This window comes from Anser cygnoides, chromosome 11 (assembly GCF_040182565.1).
Source record: "Anser cygnoides isolate HZ-2024a breed goose chromosome 11, Taihu_goose_T2T_genome, whole genome shotgun sequence".
NCBI lineage: Eukaryota > Metazoa > Chordata > Aves > Anseriformes > Anatidae > Anser > Anser cygnoides.
In genome coordinates this window covers 1,799,830-1,822,668 of record NC_089883.1, presented here as the reverse complement: position 1 = coordinate 1,822,668, position 22,839 = coordinate 1,799,830, and the positions used below count along the sequence as shown (strand labels likewise).

The 22,839-nt window shown below is 42.2% G+C and overlaps 1 protein-coding gene across 4 annotated transcripts in view; it reads left to right on the top strand.

The window, feature by feature from the left end:
• The window catches only part of MAP2K5 (mitogen-activated protein kinase kinase 5), a 129,520-nt gene that overhangs the window by 34,085 nt on the left and 72,596 nt on the right, over positions 1 to 22,839 (top strand). For all 4 annotated transcript variants that reach the window (XM_048046212.2, XM_048046214.2, XM_048046213.2 and 1 more), the window contains exons 9-12: positions 7,838 to 7,877; positions 13,537 to 13,605; positions 13,700 to 13,781; positions 17,654 to 17,715. In XM_048046212.2, coding sequence (XP_047902169.1) covers positions 7,838 to 7,877; positions 13,537 to 13,605; positions 13,700 to 13,781; positions 17,654 to 17,715 — 253 coding nt within the window. The remainder of the gene's footprint in view (positions 1 to 7,837; positions 7,878 to 13,536; positions 13,606 to 13,699; positions 13,782 to 17,653; positions 17,716 to 22,839) is intronic.

Genomic DNA, 22,839 nt, shown 5'->3' with positions numbered 1-22,839 from the left:
ATGTTCACTCCAACTGCTAGAAACTAGCTGCTGTGCTGTGCTGTGCTGACTAAAACTTATGAGCAAGCTTCCTACCTGAAACTGAGCCATGATTAGAAGAAAACTCTATTTCAGGTTATTACAACGAATGCCTAGAAAACTTTTCCTCCTTGGCACAGTTCTCTTTTCCAGCACTGGTCTTTGCTGCACCGCTTTGTGTTTCCTTAGCGGTTGTTATGCATGGACACATCTCCCGTGAACACATGGTTTGGTAATGCAGCAAATCCAGCTTTAGGTCTCCTTGTGGAGAGATGCAAGCATCGACATTACCATTACCATAGGATGTGACATGCTTTTTGGCTCACCCTGTTGCTTCAAATGACCTCCAAAAATTGTGATGGGTTTACTTTGTACTGCAGGCTGTATGCTGCGTCGGCTAACGCCTGTCCATCTCAGTGTAACCTTATGACTGCTCTGCTATCTTTTGTCCTTTCGGCTAGTTTAAAACCAGCAGCTGAAATACATTACGGTGTCTGCATCTGATCTGGTTTGGTCCTGTGGCAGCAAGTGAGCTCGGACTGGCCACGGGGGGACACTGATGACAAAGCCCTCTCCGTTCAGTTCTTTGTGTACGGGTCTGCCCCGGGGAATGGGAACCGAGTCCTGGTGGGATGGGTACAAGGAGAAGGGTGTAACCCAGTTTGTAAAGGATGACCCTGAGTGGTTGCAGTGGAGGAGGAAGACTGATGTAAGTGGGAACAGATGGAAATAGGAGTTAGGTTGCAGAGCAAAAGAGGTGAGGGATTCATTCTGCTGTGCTTCGGCTTGGATGCCAAAGCCGCCTCATCCCCACAGAGATGGGTTAAGTGAGACGTTTTGCTGTTCTGCATTTTCTTTATGCAGCCTCTAGTGCCAGTTTTGCTCTTTGTAAAAGTTGAAAATTTAGATACAAGTATTTTGGGTTTGTTTTCTAGTTTAACAACAAATCATTTTGCAATCAGTACTCAAGCATCTGTAATGGGATTTTAGATAGCGGGGAGGTTGGCGTAGATTGCTGTTTGAACTAGCACAGTCCCCATAAAAGCTCCTTTTTACAACTGCTGTGCACTTTGGATTTCCTGTTTTAACAGCCAGAGAGTCAGGCTAATGTGTTTGTCTATTGCAGAAAGCAACAACTGTCAAAGTGTTTATTTCCTAGAAACAATTTGAATCTGTTTCTTTAGATGGCCATCTGAGTACGTGACAATTCTGTCATTAGGCTGCCAGAGTCTGACCGGAGCACGACAGACAGTAGCAGTGCTTGGAAAACAGAGGGGGGAAAAAAAAGGAAAAATTACCAGTAAACCAAATCTGTGGGTGATTTGCTGCATATAGTTTGCAGCTGGTGACTGGCATGTCGTTCTGCAATGCATAACACTTAGAGAATTGTATTCATCGTGTGCAGCACTGACACAGTGATTTTGCTCTAGGTTATTTCTCATAGGGCAGGAAAATGTTCAGTTTGACTTCATTTAGTGCCCTTACATCCGAAGGTGCTGCTTGTTAACAGCCGTCACTTTCTGTGTTAAGTTTTAGCTCAAATAAGAAGCCCCGTGCTTCTCCGTGTCTATTCATTCCTGGTAGAAACTCATTCCTGCTAACTCTCTGAGGTCTTTTGTGAGTGTGCCCTTCTGTGCGTCGAGGAGGACTTCTCTGCAGTTCATCGGGGCAGTGTGACGGTGAGCTGGTACAGGTATGGGGAAATGGGAAGGTATTTGTGGATCTTGTTAAGTGAAAACATATCTTCACGTTTTTTAACGCACACGTTAAACAGAAGGACATGCGTCTGCAAGAAAGGACATGAAAAATTTACTTTTATTTTTACTTTTCGGCCTCTGCTGCTTGGGAAGTTCACAAGAAGACGGTGCAGCACAGGATCAGGCTGGAGAAAGGCAGGGAGGGGATCTCCATCCTCGAGACTTCCAGCGCAGCGCTGGACAAAGCTAGGGCACCCCCGCAGTCCTCCATGGGGTAGGTGGTGCTCGCAGGTCCCCTGCAACCAGCTTTTCTGCGGTTCTGCAGGAAGCAGCACGTGTATTAAAAGCATCCTTTAGCAGAACGGTAAGGGAGACACCAAAGTTGTTTTTGTGAGCCAGTAGGACTGCAGCAGATCTACGTTTTTGGCATTAGCCGTAAGTTTCTCCAGTGCCTCGACTCAGGGTAACGTTGCCTCCCTGCTTCCTGCAGTCACATCACTGATGTGACAGCACCGTCAGTATATCATTTTGTCATATTTGCTGATGTTAGTTATATTTCCAGGAAGGGAAGGGACTGACTCATTGGCATAGCAGACAGGTCATGGCTTTCCCTTGAATCATTTGGTCTTGCCAAGGAATATCTTATTGATTAGAAATTGTTTCCATGGCTATTGGGGGGAAAAACAGAAAAATATATCCTGGTGGCCAGAGTGAACAGATGGGAAGTAGGATTTTCTGTGTAGTAAGCTGTTGCTGGCTTCTTCAGTGCTTTTTTGCATCAGTATTTGTAGCATGATATAATAATTGTAATGAATGCTTTCTAGGAAGAGACTGCAATTTTTTGAGTTTCTAAATAATATTAAATTCAGCTTGAAAAAAATTGCACATTAGGAAAAGCTGTTTGAGAAAGCTCAAGGATCTTTGCATAATCAGCCTGTGCTTCTGATGTGACCATCCTTAAGTTGCTCGTATGTGGGCGAATGCTTTACAATTAAAAATGAGAAAACAAATTGAAAATTGCTGTTTCTCTTGAGTGCCTGCATGTTGAAACCTGAAGTTAGTTCTTTGCCCTGAAAGAAATTATGCCACGATCACAGCGAGTAATGCAGCTCCCCACGGTGCTTTTAGGTAAAATTTCTCACAGGGAGAATATAGAATTGTTAGTCTTAGCAAGTTACAAGGGAGAATTTTTTTGTTTGACATCTAAGCTATTTGTAAAGAAGCTTGTGCATATTCTGTTTGGTTGGTTTTGTTTGTTTTACTTTTGAAGTACGGTGTATAAAAGTGCTGCAGAAACTCACTATCCCTATTCAGTGTGTGAAATTTTAGCATTACAAATTAGGAGGGGCTGTGATTTATTTCATAAAGAGGATCGAGCTCCAAAGCATCTTGCATTTCTTCTTTGGCTTTCTTTGCTGTATACCTGAGGAAGAACAAAGCAGGCAATGTGAAATTCGGCTGCCTTTTTTTTCCTTTAAAACAGAAACCAGCTGCTTCTGATGCTTTCATTTTTTAATTTGCTTTCCTATAGAAATGCTCCTCTTATAAGGAGGGAAGAGATGCTGAGGAGTTGGCAGGTCCCCCAAAGCCCTATTCTAGTTTTCCGTGATATTGATTTTTATTTTCTGGAGCACAGGGGATGCACACACCATGCTGCACAGTCCATCAGAAGTTTTTCCAGCGTAGCTGGAGGGCTTTGTTTTAGCAGAGCACGCTCGCTCACACCTCCTTGCTTATTCCCCCAAACACCCCAGCTTTTGCCTTTGTGGCTCTCCCTGAGGGCAGCTCCTGATTTCCCGAGTAGAGGAGACAAAGTTGTGCTAAAGGACTTGGTTGCGTGGGGCGTTGACTGCCTGGGGATGTGGTTAATAGTCAAGGTTAATAAAATATTTGATACAGCTTTGCCAGCCGTGCTCAGAAGCTGTTCGCTGCACTGGATGGAGAGGGCTCAGAGCACAGAAATCTAAAGGGAGCGGGAAGGAAGAGACTTAAATCTCCTCTCCCCGGTGGGAGCGTTTCCGAGCGCGTGCCTGTTGGAGCCCAGTGCTCCGACCGTGCTGTCCCTGTTCCTGCGGCCGTTCGGTTTGGTTTCCTGAGGTGGTCTGAAAGCTGGGGCTTGCTTTCCTCCCTGAAGATTTCTTCCTCCTTTTGTGAAGCCTATAGAAGAAGTTTTGGAAAGAATTCTTTTTGTCTGAGTTATTAAAACTTGGTCTTAATTAAATGACAGTCTCTTAACTGGGTCTCTGCACCAGCTGCTGCTAATATCGATGCGGGGTGCACCTGCATTCCCTCCTCTCCTCCATGTTGTTCATCACATCCCTCCTCAGCTGGCAACACTACATCGGTTTGCTCAGTCGGGTGCAGTTTTTGTCCCATGTCTGCATCATCATCTGGTAAGAGTAGTATCCCAAAATGGATTCCTGAACTCTGCTTTTTTTTTAATATATAGTAGGTTTAATAATTAGCCTTGAAATGCTGCAGGTTCAATAACTAACAACGGTGTTTTTAAGTTTAAAAAAAAAAATCATTTGGGTATAGGATGTTGGAGTTACAGTCTTTCTATGTGAAGAAGTTGGGCACTGAATGAACTGCATGCTTACTGTTGTGTTTTCCTACGAGTTTACTAAGTACTGCGTCATTTTTTAATGTGTGCTTAAAGAGTATTTTTAGTACTGGTGGAGAAAGTTGTTTTTATGGTTTTTAGTCTCATAGCATTTCTATTTTGTGTTTAAAATAATAAAACATCAAATTTCTCCGGTTAACCTGAATGGGATCTGGATCAGGCTGTGGATAAGAATCTATTCTTATTTTGTTCCCATGTCTGTAAGGAGCTTCCTCTCCAGAGAGGAAGAGCAATCCATGCTGTTGCATTTGTCACCTAAACTCACAATTTAAGTAAGAGATGGAAAGGTAAGGGAAATGCACATGTATTCGGCTTCCTGGAACTAGCAAATTGCAACAGCATTTCAATAGTAACTTTTATATTTTTTTAACAGTTGACACTGGCATCAAGTGTTCAAACTGGCTTCTTAAACTTCTGACTGCAGAAGCTGCAAGTCTGATGCAGTGCTGCCTCTTCAATCGCTCCTCAACAATAGCTGCCTACTCTCGGTCCTCAGTTATGGCTTTTACAGGAGGTCAAAAGCAAATCAACAAAAATAGCAGAAAGAAGATCTTGATCTTCCAGAGCTGGTTTCTTCAACACACAGTGTTTTGCGAACATCTAAATAGCATTTCACTGAATATTTTGTGTTGTGCTACCTTTCCTGGAAAGGGTCCTAGTGGAGGTACGAGCACAGGTGTCACTTTGTCACCGTGTTAGCTCTTCTGTGCAGAGCTGTGGGACAAGAAAAACTTCAGCAGGATACGAAAGGAACGAAAGCAGGATCAAGGTGGAACCGTGGTGTTTCAGCTCTGCTGCGTTAGAGGTTTCCAGGGAACCAGTGAAACTTACGTAAGGTCTCATGGTGCAGAAACTGCTGTCGGTAACTCAGCTCGTGTTGAGCGGCGAGGCATGCTGCTGCTACCCCTGCTCTCTGGCAGCCGTCAGTGGGACGCGCGGGGCAGAAAGTCACCCCAGAGCAAATGCCAGCTGAAAAACAGGTCTGAGTGTGCACGTCTTAGGTGTGAAGGACAAGGTATTCAGTGCATTTAATTTCGGCTCTTTGTTTTTGTTAATTTCTGCTCCTTATTTTTGTCTTTGAGTAGTAGCTATTTAGCAACTGTTCTCACTAGTCTTTAACATCCGCTTGTCTTGGCTATTAGGCACTGCTCAAATGCGTTCCTAGCAAGAGGAGTTGTTGTAGCTGTTTATTAGGCAACATCATTTGCCTACCATCCTGGAAGATTTTAAGTGTGTTCACTGAGATGTACAGCTTTGCTGAGGAACCTTTGCATTTTGCTATTTTGCTTCATTAGAAATGATCCGGTTCTACAACAACGAGTTTATTCACTTACTTTTGGAGGTGACACTGGAGTCTGTAAGGGTTGACCCTTGAAATGGGATATTAATCTCCTCATAGGCATCCATAGACTTTCTGATGGGTGCAGTATGCACAAAAATTATGGTTTTCCTCATGCTGTGCCCATTATTCTGTGGGGTTTTTTTTGTTTATCCTTCTGAAGCTACATAACGGTGCTAAATCTTCAGGCTTTAGCTGTGCTGACTGTAACCAAAATGATCAATTCCAACTTACAGTTCTACATAATATCTAACAAAAGCGTTTTCCCTACACACTCATTGGAACAGGTAATTACTGCAGCAACTACAGACTAATTTGAAGTGTTAGCTGTTAATTAAAACACTACAGAGGTGTACGGTTGTCTTTTGGTGTAACCAAAGCTCCTATTCAGACTCCATTAATCACTTTGCAGTTATTGTGTTGGGGAAGGTCAGGACAACTGAGATGCCGGATCAGCCCGGAGTAAACAAATTCCTTTCCTCCCAGGTAGCTTGCCATTTGCAAAGCCAACGGACACGCTGTACCCATGGGCATGGTATCTCCTTTGTGATCCAATTCGCAGCGATAATTAAATGTTAAATTGGTACTGTCAGTGCTCTGTAAACCAAACCAGGTATCTGCCCTCTGCTGGAAATTTAACCCAAACTTCCACGGATGAATTAGCGTGCATCATAATTAAATAATCAAGTCTTCCCTTTTAATTCACTTGGAAACGGGAGATCTCTCTTATGGAAAAAAGATCAGCTTTCTTGACAAGCTAATTAAGTTGCCAAACTGTCCAGCACGGCGCGTATTAAGCTAAGAGACATTAAGCATGCTATCTCAACCTGTTCATTTTCTTATCATTTCTGCTGATCTGAAGTCCGTACCGTTTTGCCGCTGTTGGTTCATCCATACTTACAGCAGAGTTCATTTACTCCGTCTGATTCATCGATTATGCGTTCAGCTACCGGCCCGTCAGAGCTTCACCCGATGGCTTTGTTCTTTGCACGTTAACACTGACGTTAGATAACACTGATTTTGGTATGGCTTCTTTAAACCACGTTGGTTCCTAAAAGCTAGTGCCGCCCAGTTACATAAATATTTATCCAGAAGTTCTTAAATTAAGGTGAAGTTTTTAGAAGCTTCCAAGCTGTTAGCAGGGATTCTATAAGCACTCGGGATTATAAAGGAGATTAAACAGACTCGCTCCGTACCACGTATGATTTGGCATGTGGAAAAAACTATTAAGCTCTTTCTTCAGTAATAATTGCTAGAGGTATATAGCGGTAAAAGATTATAATTCTTTAAAGTTAGTGCCACATATATGACATTACTGTGCATACTGTCATAAATCAGTACGAGACAATAAAACTAGTGGAGAGGAAAACCTTTAATGGTTTTGTTTTTATGCAAAATTACATTGGATTTTTAGTAGACTTTTCTTCTTCTACCTTTATTTTCTTAGGAATCTATGTTTAGGAATGCACAAGTCACTGCTTAAAAAAACAGTTATAAATGTTTGTCTTCAGAAATTAAGACAAATAGCTTTTGACTTACTGTGGACACTTACTTTGAGTACATGTGAGCTTTAACACTGATGCACGCTAACCTTACATGCGCACACGTGCTAATCATAAATACGAACGTGGAAAGGTGATTTCACAAATATTTTCTGTGCATCCTTAGGTTTCGATGAAGAAATCGGTCATCATCTGTGTTGCTTCACTTTAATTGGTATAGCTGTGCGTCTCATTGTCTTATCACTGAAAATACCCTTACAGTTAGCCAGCTTGTGCAACAAAAGCTGGGATTTGTTACCATTCTGAGTAACGTGTATATCACAACTTTTCATTGAAAGAAAATGTGGAAGTGGATAAATTCATACTTGCAAGTGTGCTATTATGCTGTACCAGTCTTCAGTGTATAGATTTTATGTAAAACATGCAGATGTAAAAAAAAAAAAACCTGCTAAACAGCTCCATTGTGAGTATATTCTGCAGATCAATTGTTTTCATCAGTCTCTCTTTAGAAATGCTGTATAAAATTTGGTTTACAGTAAAATGTTAATACACTGTACTCTAAGCCATTTTTCTGTGAAATTAGTGTATACGTGTTGCACATATGTATAGAAGTAATTTTATGTCATCTCAAGTTATTTAATTTTTTCCCCTCATGCAGGGCGTATCATGTCCCTAGTGGAAAAATACTAGCCGTAAAGGTAAGATATTACAGTAATTTTCTCTCTCTCACTTTCTCTCTTTCTCTTCGTTCTTTCTTGACCTGGGTTTCCTTCCCCTCCCTGCGATGGTTAGATCTCAGTTTGTTTTATTGTGTTAAAGTCCACGTTGCTTATGCAGGAAAACTCCAGTACATAAATCCGGTAAGCTCAAATGAGCACAGAGTTCCCCGAAGCCAGGTTTCACCCTCCGGGAGCTGCAGGTTTGTTTTAACGCTGCGTGTGGGTACCACCACGTCTTCCTGGTGGTTGTGTGGACAGGTCCAAAGGCAGCTGTGGGTTGTGCCACTGGGACAAACCCCCTCTAGCAGCTGGTGGAGATCCTGCTTCACCTTCCCAAAGCCTGGCGTAACAGCAACGGGGATGGAAAGGTCGCAGGGTGTCAGCCTCTACAGCGCTCTGCTACTGCCACAGTGTCCCCAGGGGCATATTCTTGAGTGTTCTCTGCAACCTCTTATTTTAAATAAAGAGAATTTCCCTATTTTCTTTGGGATACTGCTATGTTTCCCTAGGAGATTCTGTGGTTTTAACAGGTTGGTTTATTTTAATGTTCTTCCTCCCTGCCCACCACTGTGTTTATACAACTGAATATATGTGTGTGTGTATCTTCCATTAGCATTTGTAGCAGTGAAGCTGTACAGTGTAGTGTGGTTACGTGTATCAGATAAGTACCAGTCTTCTCTGAAGTTAAATTAAAGCTTTGGTAAACTAATAATGCACCTATGACTACAATATGCCAACTACTGTGTGATTTAGAATTACATTATTAATTCAGTTAAGCTATAAAGTAAATTATTGATGTCTGTGTAGAACCGAAACTGCTTTTTTTAACTTGATTTCATTCAAACTTGAAATGGAAGAGACTTTGGGAGAACAAATGAACTGTAGTATTCATATAATTCTATTTAATAGTTTGGAACCAAAAAGTTACATTTTAAAAAATGTATAACTTAAAGAATAATTAATTGGAGGTCTGTAAAAGTGTGTTTTGTTTCATCTGTCTCTCTTCCCTTCTTTGAGTCACTGAGGTCTGGTGTAACTGAGTTAAACAGAAGAATGTGGGAGGTGGGAGAAGGGGGCAAGAGAAAAGAGTTTGTGGGAGCTGGTTGCTGCAAGCAGAACTGGTATTAAATGATGTGGGATTATACTGAGACTTCAGATGGAGCATTGTGTGATTTATTTTTCAAGTATTTACGTGTATGGGTACATGTACGCATGGGTAACTTTCAGATTTGAACTCACGTTGTCAGTAGTTCTTACTGTGTATAACTTACTGAAATGAGATTCCGCCCATGTTTTGGCTTTCCTCGAGGATCACATAAATCCCTGCACTCCACTGGCAGAAAAGCTTTTGACTTTCTTATGAGTTGCGTAAAAGCAAATGCTTATGAACCCATAACTCATTCTCTACATGTCAAAAAAAATGGAAATTGAAACTTAAAGAACATCCAAATAACTTCTAATGGTATGGAATACAAATATCACTTGAAGAAGTCTTTTCAATTGGTATCCATCGCTCCTAAATCTGTCAGGAGCAGTTAGGATAAGGCAGGAATTCTCCAAGATGCAAGAGGCACAAAAGTACAGAAAACCTAATAAGCAGAAATACCTTTTATTACAACTTCCAGTGGTGAACTAAGAAAGCTCTTCCCCTAGAGGCTGGTGTTGCACAAGGATGCTGCTTTGCTCTGCTCTCCTTCTGCACCAGTTCTGCTCGGCGCTGGCCTTGCCCGCTGCCCCCAGACCCACGGTGTAGGGCTGGGGGTGCCCCCGGAGCTGGCTGGAGAGGAGCTGGAGCGAGCTAGAGCAAAATCACGCCCGCAGGAGGGGAAACGAGTTCAACCTTTGCAAGGTTAATTGAAATCACCTCCCTGTGGCAAAAAGCCTTCTTTCCCCCCGCAATTTCACCTTCTTGTTTCCCTTGGAGTCCAAGGGTTCGGTTAGTCCTCACGGATAATTAGCATCTTGAAGATTTGGGAAGCTGGGTTCTCTGGGTAGACGCTACCCCTGGTGGTCCCGTCACTGTCAATTATATTTTTTTCAGTGCACTTACAGAAGAAATACCGCACCGACACGTGTGCATTATCGTGGTTAAAATAACACGCTCGCAAGCTGCAGGTCAGGAAAAACGCTAGGATAGTGATCATGCTGGCTGGCTCCGTTAATAAAATTACTTACTGCATCTACGGCTTGGCGTACCCAGCAGTAAAAAGAGGACAGTCACACCTGCATCTTGACAAGATGATCACAAGGATCAGTTGCTTTGACAGAGGATTACCATGCTGCTAGCGACATCGTCGCGATGAAGGATCTGTGAATGCAGTGCTGTTGGTTTTGTTTGTTTCTTGATAACTGCATACAGATTTGATACGACAAGACAACGCTCAGTAAACCTGTTGATTAAAATGCTCTCAGCTGGTAGTTAATCTTGCAAATATATTGAACAGGATAACAAACCAATGCTGATATCCATATTATAGACCAAAGCTCTCTGTGTCATTACATATTTAATATAAACTTTACAGCTAGGTAATGTGCAAAAGATTTAATAGATTTTCTAACGTAACCTTTTTTCTAATTGGAAGAAAAAATCCAAATGAAAAATGTGAGTGTACGCTGGCTGATTGCCATTCTTCAGCTGCTTTTGGTTTCTCCTGCTCTTAAGCTAGCATTTAAATGGACCATTTGATTAATCATTTGTATACCGACTATAATACTCCCAAATTTCCTTTGAGTTGTACATACTGTAAAAGACAATTATGTCGGCACAGATTAAATAAGTGAATTAAAACGGAATAGCAGCTTAATTTGACCTGTGATTTTGCTCTCGTTCCCTTCAGTGGAACGTATGCCACTCCAGCAAATAGATGAAGTCATCCATGACAGCTTGTGATGAATTGCCGTATTTATACTGTATATTTTAATAGCCTCACACTAATTTAAATTGAGCACAGAGTAAATTATAATTCAGTCACTTGACTGCTTGTATTTAACTTGACAACTCATCCTTATTTGTCCTGGAGGTGTAGCGGAGAGCAGAGGAAATATGTTCAGGTATTCCTCCTTTAAAAGTTAACCCTTTCACTCGAAATGTTTGGGTACACTGAGTTTATGCAGCCTTGGCGAGGAGTCCTGCTCCCAGCCGCGCTGACAGCGCCGTGCGAGCTCACAGCAAGTTATTTTGTGCCTGATGAATGCGGTTTCACCGTTCTGCTCTCAGCAGTCCTGAGAAAACCACAAAGTGACTTTTTGCTGCAAAGTTCTTTCCAAAGGTGCCGTTTCGGAAAGGTTTAACGCCACATCTCATTTGCTTACCCGTGTTACGAGTGTGCAAGTTGCAGCCAAATCCTAATTCGCGGCTTCCTCCTCAGTAGCAGCAGGTTTAAGGAGTCTTTTTTCCCCTCACTTTAGCACTGTCCCACCCCATGTCTACATATGCTTAGGAATCGTTTCCTGCGTTCAAATTTAGTTTTCTAAATCTGGTTGGAAACCGTGCAAAAGGAGTATGGCAGCGGAGATTACGAGTGGAGATGAAGGCAGGGCTGCACGGACTCTTCCTCCTCCTGCGCCTGTTTCAGCGCTGTAATTGGGTTCCTCCAGCACTGACTTCGGATGGCTGCCTCCAGTTTGCGGTCGCACAAGCCAGGCATGTTCAAGTGGAATAAAACACTTCTGTGTAATAGTTATACGGAGGAAGGGAGACGGTGCCCTCACCCAGGTTACTTGGTGGTGCCGTCCTCTTGCCGTGCTGGGGCGCTCCTGCGTGTGCTCTGCCCTACGGCAGCCAGATCGCCGGCAGGGTCGGGGAGCTCTGCTTTTCCCCGTTATCGACACTATTACAATGCAGGGTCTGCGTGTAATTATGGCTCATGCAAATCAGCCGGAGACCTTTCTTCCTGCCCGGTCTTGGTTGATTGGATGTCAGCGACGTATCTGACACTGATCACGCTAACTAGTCGTCGTGTGGGGCGGCGAAGCCTTCGCAGGGAAACCTCTCCCTGTGAATAGGATTCAGTGAGATAAAATGTAATTTTATGCCAGTGACGAGATTAAATTTTTAATATTCAGTGGGTAAAACTGGTAGGATTCCAGCAAATTATTTGAAGTTTTTCACGCTGGAAAAATGTAAGCGAATATTGTTGGCAAATGATTATTGATCTAGACAAGTGTGTTAAACGTTTCTTGGCAGCCCTGTATTACACTTACAATTTAGTTTAGTGACAGCTTTTATAAATAACCCTAAAGCAAAGTCTTGATAGAAACAGGTTATCGTTTTTTTTTTTCTGTTGGACAGATTTTGATACTGTAAAATGCATTTGGAGGTGCTCTCCCTGTATTTTGTTTTGTCAGCAGGATATGCGGCCTATAATGTCTGTTCTGTTAATTCTGCAAATCGGCTGTATTATGTTTTCCTCTAGCTTAATGTGTTTAACTGTAAAATACCATATGATAAAAGACCGAGCGTGGCTAACTGCATTCAGAGCCCACTTTGGTTTATATAGCAGTATTTAAGAATGAAGTGTGCGAGTCTTCTGATAATCACGGCAAAGAAAGGTTTGTAAAAGTCACCTTTTCAGCACTGGCCTTCCTTGTAGCCACCAAGGGCAGACTTCTCTTCTCTGGCCACTTGCGAGTGCAGCGGTGGCACTGCAGAGAAGATGGAAGTTTTGTGGCCTTTTTTAAATAATTACTTTCATCTTAAAAAACCTGGCAGAGCCCCAGCCCTTCCTCGGGGCGCCTGGCTCGTCCCTGCAGGCGCTGCGGCCGCCTTCCCGGCACCGCTCGCTGCTCCGCTCCTGCAGAGCAGCCTGGCTCGGGGCGGTGGAGAACCGGGACGTGGACGAGGGAAGCAGATAGCCATGGGAGTCAGGGGCTGGGCTGCTGAGCGCTGTCAGGTTGTTTGTAGTCGCTTTCCAGAACGCTTTAGTGATGCTTCGGTACCATCCGCTGCCTTCTGTGTTTGTTCTGTATGTTTAAAAAATGTCCATGTTTCATAAAAAGTATACAATGATAGGAATTTGTGTTAGAAAAGGGGGTAGGTATTAAACTGAAATTGGAAAAGTGGTGCTAGGAGATGGCTCCTGACACTCCTTTGGGGCACCATTGAGCAGTTCAGAGATACTTTCAATACCGCGGTACTTGTTTAGATCTTCAGGTTAAAATCAGCATGTTCGTTGAGGTCACGGCACTCCAGAATTTTTCACGAGACATCTTTGTAGCAAGAGGAGTCCGTGCAGGGCAGGCGAGGAGAGACGTCCCCAGGCTGGGTGCTGATCTGTGCTCTGGGTGGATCGCAGCAGCTCCGAGCTTACAGACCCACAGACCGACCGTGCCTGCTCGTCGCGTTACCTGTTGGGCTGGTGTTCGAGTTCTAGCTCGTCTGATGGGCAAATGAATAAACAGAAACCTCCCAACTTTTCGTGGATAAAATTGGCTGCGTAGCTTAATTTATTTGCAACTGACTTTCCAAAGTAAATACTTCTGTCCTTCCACTTCCTTTCTTCCCGTGGCTCTATTAAAATACTCCTTCCATTCCTTTTCTCACACGAGGTTAATTAATACCAGGCCTTCTGTTTTGTTCTGAGTCATTCACTTACCTTTCATGTCAGAGCTGATCGCATGTCTGACGTTTGTTTTTTAGGTCATACCCTTAGATATAACACTGGAGCTCCAGAAGCAGATTATGTCAGAGTTAGAAATTCTTTATAAGGTATGCATTTTTTCTCATTTTAATTATTCTTGATTACAGTCATCCTACAGTGTGTCTTTTTTAAACAGGCTTCTCTTTTCCTTTCTTTTTCCAGTGTGACTCATCATATATCATAGGATTTTATGGTGCATTTTTTGTCGAAAACAGAATTTCATTGTGTACAGAGTTCATGGATGGTGAGTTTTTTCCATCTTGTGTGCTTTTAATTGCTAAGCTTGTAAATGGGGAAAATCATATAAAGATGTGCTTTTCCAGTATGGAGCAGAATGCATTATTATGACTTTGAAATATAAAGTAAAACATTGAGAACTTTGATTTAGGTTTTTTAAGAACGGGCTAGTATTGGGATTGGGTTATATTCTGCAGTATGCTGTATTTTCCTGAATGCAATTTCACTTACTTTTATTGAAAATGTAAATAGAACAGAAATAAATGCTAGCTTAATTTGTGGTTTGATATTTGAGTCTTCCATACAATCTGTCCTCACTGACGAAACAGCTGTTCCTCACTTTTAATGTTTTGCTAGCCAAAACAGATTTTCTTTTAAAGAAATCTATTAACCCAATGTCCTGTGTGTTTTCAGTGGAAATCGGTTCTTAATTGCAAGACAAGGAATTATTTTCCAACACAGCTGTTTAGCAGTGCTGCACTAAGTTTCTTTCTGAGTGTACTCTTATCTCTCCCAACGTGGATCTTCAGACCGACAGTATCCCCTTCCCCACAATTTGATGCTGCCGTCATCATGGAGATATATTAGTACTTTGCTCTGAAATTTTGTGCTGTGTGACACTCTTGAACAAAAGGCAGGAAAAGTATACTGATTACAGCAATTTGTAATCATTGCTGCCCTCTGTGTATCAATTTTGAGAGTGTCTCATGACAGATACAGTCCCCCCGTGTCTCATGTGCAAGAACCCTCTTTGCAGCGTTCAACTTCGAGCTTCATGTTGGTACAAGCATTTAGTATATTACTCTCTTCAGGGTTTTCCTATGAGCCAGCATTTTCTGCCATATCCACGTTTTTCACAAAGGTTCAGTTAAGCTGCATATAAAGAAGTGAGGATCTCGCAAATAATTTACTATAGAGGAAAGGCTCTCTGGCAGGAAAAAAAATCCAAAGCCAAATGCATACCATTAAATTAAGCACTGTTGAGTAGCTTCTATCTTTCTGATGGGGGACTACAGATAAAGCCCTTTAGGGTTGTATGGTGCATTTTGTTTTCTCTCTGTTAAAATGGTCTATTATTACTGTTATTTCTCTCTTTTTACACTTACTACCTCTGTTCCAATGATCATTGTGCCCCCTTTCCAAGCGTGAGGGATTCTCTCAGATTTTCCATATTTGCAAAGCTTGATGAAAAAGTATTTTATTTATTCACCAAAGCCCACCAGTTAAATTCTTTGGTGCTCTCATGCTGTGTGACCATTAGCCATTTCTCTGGTCTCTTCTTGCAATTGCACTCGGATTTGCAAGCCCGTGTTAAGCAGCAGTCCCATGCAGTAAGGAGGCAGCTGCTCATGCCAAAACATGCATCTGCCTGGAGTGTGTGCGCTCCTACTAATTCGGAGACTTTAAAAATGATGGACATAAATGCTTGCAGTCCCAAATTCCTGTTTGAAAATATTTAAGCCTGTAGGGGATGCATCCCTCATGATGTTGCACAACAATGGTGTTTACTGACCATGCACAAATTACTTGGAATTATGCTGGAGATGACCTCTGATCTGCCTCATGTCGTGCGCTCCTTCTGGCAGAGAACAACGGCAAGCATTTAAAGGAAGAACAAAATGCAAATAAAGGGACCTTGCCAATTTTTTTTTTCCAGGCCTTTGATTTGGATGGGGAAGGATGCAGGTGAAGATGATAAATGTTTTCTAACCCTGCAGGTGAACAACCTTAACCTTGACAAATTTTTGGCCCTTTTTACTTTAACAGACCAGTTTGTAGTATTTTCAGAGTCCGGGTCATCTAGAAAAATCTTATGACTGCCCAGGTGTATCCAGTACCAGTGACGTCTACTGATAATATCACAAAAAATGGGCATTTCCTTTGTGAATTACCTAGATACAGGCGGATCTGCTTCTTTTGGGATACTCATGCCTTAGGGGCACACAAACACACAAAAAAAGGTGCCATATTGTGCCGTGTTGGCTCTTTCCTGGCACCTGGAAGCAAGAAAAAGCCAGGTAACTCCAGTTCTGCAAATACCAAAGCGCAGAGGTTGAACTGACCTGGATTACCCTTCCACCTGCCAAGTGATCATACAGATCAGCAGAGATAGGAAACGAGGCTTTCTAATCTTTGCCCTCTTATGTCTATGATAGAGTTGATGTTCTTGTAACTAAAGATGGTGAAATGCACCACTGTCTTTTACTTATGTCATGGCCTCTTTTCCTTGAAGCTATTCAATACTCACTAAATTCCCTTTAGAAACAGTGAGAGGTGCGGGTTATTAGACTGTGCCTAGATGTCTACATGTAGAGTTGGGAGCTAACCTTGTATTATTTGGGTATGGAAATTTTGTCCCCAATGTTCATTTGCTATATTTTTTCCCATAGAAAAATGGTAAGCTTCCTCCAGCTGTTTGCAAAAAGATTTATTTTTATTTTCCAAACTGCACTGCCTGTAGTGACATCTGTAACAGCAAGACTTAGCAGCTTGGTGTATGAGAGTAGGTCTTTTTGTCCAAAATTTAAGGATAAATTACAAGTATTAACAGGAGCTACCTGACCTTATGATGGCCTTCTTCCTGTTACGTCTGTTAAATAGCAGTTACATTTACTTTTAGAACTGTGGTTCATTGCAATACACAGGAAACATAAGACAATATAAATTGAAAGATGAAACTTTAGTGAGCAACATTAGTGAAGACAAACACATGCTGTATTCTGACACGCAAAGACTATAAAGACAATGGGGAAAAAATCATTAGAATAAAAAGTATTGTATAATTAAGGCTGAAGTCCAGTGTAAGGACCTTGTGACTTCTTTGCATTGCAGCATTTCAGAACGAATGGGTTTTACTTTTAAAAACTGAACCATAAGCGAAGTACAAAGTGTAGTTTTCCTAATTGCTGAGTATTGGCCCAACTCTTTTCCCAGTGGTGTCATCAGTAAAATCCATAGGCTGCACTGCGAGCAGTCAGATCAGCGCTAAGCACTTCTGAGAACCTCTAGCCTGGAGTTGACTATACATTCTTGCTGGCTGTATGTAATACGTTCTGCATGTAATTTGCTCGTCTTTTTTTTTTTTTGGCCATTCTACTTGGACTTTTCTAATTCTCAATTTTAAATCCACTTTCTTATCGAAGAATTTGTATTTCACCCAAGGGACATTTTTAACACTGGAGTGGTCATGAATCCCCTATGTGGAAGATCAGGGAAACAGCCTTTCCCAGTCTTTGGGGATGTCTGTATGATCGTGACTTAGGTTTCTTGCTTTCTCCATGAATATATGAGGCTGGCTGGACAGGGTTTTACGAGGTACCAAGTTCTGTCCCATGCGGGAGTTTACTGGCAAAACTTACCTGCTTGCCCAGGACCTCCTCATCTTTCAGACATCGGTGTGGGCACAAACTGCAAGGCTCAACCCAGCTTTCACTGCTTTTGTCATCATGAAGAAGCTGACTTTAAGCAGTGCATCAGATACCACCTAACATGAGCACCAGGTTCTGGGGACAGGGGTAGAATACTGTTGCTTTTTCTGATGTCTTTGTCAGTCTCCAAGGAGCTATGCCAAGCCCAATGGTTTTAAGTTCTCCAATTTCGATATTGTGTCCTGTGGCTGGGAAGTTTTCTAAAAAGACTTTTGGTGATAATGCTACACGCACAAGTAAGTAACATGGGTGAAAAAAGAACTGAATGCTGTCTCATGCGTTTACTCAGTTTGGTAGATTTTTAAGGTCAGTTATTTCTGACACAGTTATTGTTATATCATTGATGGTGTTTTTTTTATTAATAACCCAGGCCTAGAAAACCCTAGTGACTTCAAATCTAGGGCAGTATTTCATTTTGTGTTGCCTAAGCACATTTTGTTTGTCCCTGCAGGGGGATCTTTGGATGTTTATAGAAAAATTCCAGAGCATGTACTAGGAAGAATAGCAGTAGCTGTAAGTATTTCTTTGTTTTTGTCTTTTAGTTTTTGATTGCGCATGTAACACATCCTTGCTTTGAGTTTGCACGTTCCCTCTTACGACACTGAGTCATCTCCAGAATCCTTGTCCTCATTGTGTGTGTGTGTAAAAGGGAAGTAACCATCCTCTTCATCGCTCCTCCTAACCATCCTGCGTCTTCACAAGGACACAGGTCTGTGAAGGCAGAGCAGTCTGCTGCCACCGGAGTTCAGGGTCATAACCAGCTCCCTCTGTGCCTGCTTTACTGTTGGAAAGGTTTTGTCAGGCCAAACAGGGGTTAAGGATATCGTCCTGTTCTGTGACCAACACACACATTGCCAGAGGCTCAGAAAATGTAAGAGGATGTGATAAATTGAACGGGATAAGAACAATACATGATTTTGCTGGGGAACTATGTGGCCACGTTTCTTCATATCAACCTTTTTAGGATGGAGCAGCCCTCTTCATCTCCTTTATTTACCCTTCAAGTCCTTCTGTGATGTGTGGTTTCTTTAAAAATGGATTCAGCAGTGCTGTCCTAGCCCTCACGTTGATCCCTCATCTGCCACTTCTGCTGATCCTCGTGTGTTATTTCCATTCCAACTGTCCTCACTCTGCACAAAGTAATTCGATAAGATTTGCTTTTCAGGTTGAAAAATTAAGTCAGCTTCTGTTATCAGAATGCAGTGGTAGAACACAATGTCTTCCCCCTCTGGTAGGTGTACTCCTTAAAGCAAGTAAGCAGGCAGATGAAGTTTTTGTTTGCCACAAAAGCCTGACAAAGGCCGTCTGGGGACTGGCCGCTCTCTCACCCCTGAGCTGGAACCCTTCACACATGAACAGTGGTGGTCGGAGACCCAGTGTGCAGGGAGATGTCTGCGATCTAGGCTGAGCTGTTGGCCCCAGGTGTCTTGGTTTGGTAGCAAGGGGCTGACAGTGGGCTCCTTCGAGCACCTGGTGTGCCATCGTTGTGCCTCAGCAGCATTCAGAGACTTTGTCTTGCTAGAAATTCAGTAGTGGCGACTGAAAACTCAGCTTATGGAAGACTAACAACAGCAACAAACAAAAAAAAGTGGCATGTTTTGCCAAGACTGAACACCAGGTAATTGACCAGTGTCTTAGTGGTTGTCGCAGGGGAGAGATACTGCTGAACAATTGCTAAATATAAGGAATACTTTGATAACTTAAGCAGTTTAAAGCATAACAAAGTTATTCTATCATGTGCCATTTAATTAAGTGCTGGGTTTTCACATTCATTATACATCAAGCTGACAATTTAAATCCTTTAATCCAACACAGGCAGCTATTTAGTCTCTGTTCATTGTAATTCACAGCTCTACTTTCTCTTAATTTGTGTGGCCTGCCCAGGGTGATGAACATCCTTCTCTGATGCTGTTTCCTCTAAGTAGCTTCAAATCTGCTCATTATATAGCCTAGCAGTTTCTTATGGAATTTGAATGCTTTTCACCTTTAGTTCAGAGTAAAAACGTTTCATCTCTTCTTCCCTATGGAGCAATGAATGATAAGTTGCTCATATTCCTGATGCTAAGTAGCATGTGTATTGTGTAATAATGCTGGGATGGGCCTTCGAGCATTTATTCAGATGGTTCTCACTTCTCCTTTTCCTTATCTCACTTCATGTTGTGTAATTAATACATCCACACTAACTTACTTTATCATTTATTTAATGATTTTTGTCTCTCCTCTCTCACGTCTTCCCAAGCCAGCCCAGCTCGGAACACCAAAGATGTTCTCTGCCAGTTTTTCACTTATCCATAACAGCAGTGCTTCGGCCCCATCTTTTATGTCTTGAACAAAAATATATATATTTGTTCACCTACAGGGTCATCGCCTTACAAATCTGTTAGTTAGTGAGCGTGACTCCCTGACATGGATGGGGAATTGATACTTAGCTTTTTTTATTGTTGTCTTATCTGCTGTTTTAGCAGTCTGTACCATGCCCAGGGGGTCAGCAGAGAGGTGAACAAAGGAGCAGGTGCCTTCAGAGGAGGAACTCGCCCCTTCCTCCTGCTTCTCGGTAACAGAAGGGGTGCGCTGAGGCTGAACCAGCACTGGCAGCTTCCTCTGCTCTGGTGCTGAGTTTTTGCTCAATTGGCATGGTAGGCGTGTTGGAAGGAGGCACTGAAAGCTTTTGTTTTCTCTATAATTTGTCAGCAGCAGCGGGAATAGCTCCTTTAAGTTTTCACAAATGACTACCCTGCGTCTTCATATCTGACGTTTCGGTAGAGCCCAGCAGCCCATTTTGTAGGTCGGGGCACCTTTTTGCCAAGTGTTGGGCGTAGACACCATAATCTTCGCTCCAAACAGCTTGTGAAGATTACCCAAAGCCTATAGGACTTCTGATCATGTACCGATGGGCAGGAGAATGTCAAACAAAAGCTAGAGCTTACATGGATTCTGTGGGCAAAATCTGGAGCTTCCACGGTCTCTCTGTTTTTTCGGTCTGTGCATTTTCTTTTTACCTTCCTTGCACCGTGTACACAGAGTCATTTGTCTTTTATTCCCCGGAGACATGTACAATGCATTAGTCTACAGAAGCTGTTTAATAATATGTGTGACCTGCTCATCTGTTAATTAGAATATCTTTTTGTTATATTTGTAGAAGTTTTAAGTGAAACCGTTGCCTGAGGAAGACGATGAGGAAACATTTAGCAGTGTCCCAGTATTCTCCTCTCTGACTTGATGATTTTCCTGCTTCCTTTCCTGTTACACAAATTTAATGTCCATGAAAAGCATTGGGCTGGCAGCCCTTAAAAGCGATTGTCCTGCTCAGAGCAATGAGCACAAACGTCGCAGGCAATCCCAGCTGGTCTAGAACAAGATCTGTGCCTGCTCAACGCGCGCAGCAAAGGGAGCGCGATGCCCCCGTGCTCCACTCGCTCAATTAAATACCGAGTTGCATTCAAGGTCATTTCCTTGCCCTTCTTGATCTCCACAGGCTGAACTACCTAAGAGACATCCCTTTCTTGACAACCCTGACTTTCCATAGCCCAAAGAGTACTCAGTTACCCGTTTCTCACTCATTTCCTTGCAGCACTGCTGTAAATACTCGAGCAGGGCACTGCAGGTGCCTGGTAGTCTGCTAATTCTTGCTTTCCCATACGCTCCTCACCTCCTGACACTTGTGATTCGGCAGGAACCAGAGGGGACTACTGTCTGTTGGGACAAGCAAACAATTTCGGATGCAACTGCATTTTTGGTGATGTGAATGGATCCTTACCTGCTGAGGAAAGGACAGGGTGTCAGAGCCATATAGCAATAGGCAGCTGGTACACCGCAGCGTTCTTCGGCATTCTTGGCATCCATTTCACGTGGAAGAGGTGGTCACCGTTAATTGTGGTGGACGATGAGCTTTCCAGTTGAAATAGTAGGAATTTATTGTCAAGTGCGATATTCTTCTCTTCTTTTGGGGGTTTTTTGTGTGTTTGAGGCTGAAAGACAGAATGCTAGAAAAAATGCAAGGCAGCAAAAGGAAATCCTCCAAAGAAGAAAGCAATTGCCAGATCTTGGGGCGAAGCACTGCGTTTTCAGGGGCAGGATAACATGGTGAGAGAGGCAGATAGTCCTGAGACTTCGGTCCCCAAGATACTGGGGAGATCTCTGACTTCATCACAAAATTCCTCCTGGTTGCCTGCATGAGACGGTGTCGACAAGAAGGGGAAATCTCTCTTCTTTTCTGTGTCATTTATTGGAGCAGAGGGCTGCGGTGTTTTTTTTTCAAAGGGAAAAGTGTGTCTTGGGAATCCCAAAGTGCTGTGCTTCCTCCAGTTTTCATGCTGCCGCCTATTTATTTGGGTCTGCCAATGTAAAATCTCTTCTACCTTTGCTTGCCACTTCACGCATTTATTTTCAATTCAATTTCTTGAGCAGTGACATTGTGCACTGTATTTTGAGTGCTAATGTTGATTGAAGTTCTCCCTGAAAGGATGTGCACTTGAACTGTCAGGAGAGTGAGTGATTGACAGCGGGTGGAAGTACTTTTTGTGTCAAGGCTTTGTCAAGTTATTGTTGTAAAACCCACTTTACTGAATACCAATAATTCCTGCTAGATGTTCAATCAAAAGATACTCTGTTCCAGCACCGTTTTAGGATAATATTTAATATTTAGAGCCCTTCCATAAGGTGGGCAAATGTAAGTTAGGTGAATGACGGTGCTTTACACCAGGCTAGTCTGTCCAGGGGACTTCTGTGTGCGTATTTGCAGTGCCATGTAAAGGGAAAAGCTCTTTTCGTTCCTTTGTACACTGTTGCTGAGACAGTCAGAATGGGAGAGTTGGGTTGATACTCTCTCTTATAACTGCTTATTCAGCACATGTTCCATAATAAAGCTACTTAATAACTCACAGCTGTTGATTTTTTTTTCCCCCTCTAGGAAATGTTTCGTTTTTTTCTATGAATACATGCTTTAAAATATTTTTTTTTAAATGATTTCAAAGATGCTAAATAGTCTAGATATATGTTTAATAATCAAAGAAGCTTAGTGTATGTAAAATTACTTTTACTTTTGGAGAAAACGTGAAACGTTGCATCCCCTTTATGCATCGATGCTTTTTTTTCTCCTTCTTCTTATGTCAAAATGCTGTGTAAGTAGAATTCCCCTGTTTTGATTTTTGAAAGGCTAAAGTGAACAAGGCCACACCGCAGGGCATACAGAATTTGACTAAGGCCTTTTGTTACAGGTAATTACCATCTGAGGCCATGAGATAGTTGGGTATGGAGTGTGAGTTTAACACTGAGGAATTGCCATCTAGAGCAATTTACTGGGGGATCCAGAATCATTATTTGGTTTACAAAAGAGCTTCAGATTTCTCTTATGTTGATTTTGGTTACAGAATAAATTTTAAAATGACTTCCTAATCCAATAGGAAGGCTGAAAATTACTATGCTATCTGCTTTCACACAGTACAATGTTTTTAGCACTTCTGCTTGATCACTGTAACAGAAGTAATTTCATTTCAGTCTACTCGGACAATGAAAAGAATGTAATTGTTTTGTCTGAAAAATTCAGACAACTTTACAAATGTCAGCAATGCTTTATTGTTCTGGAGGTGCACAAAGAGAAGTGTCTCAGGAAAATGAATGAAATGTCATCTCGTAGAT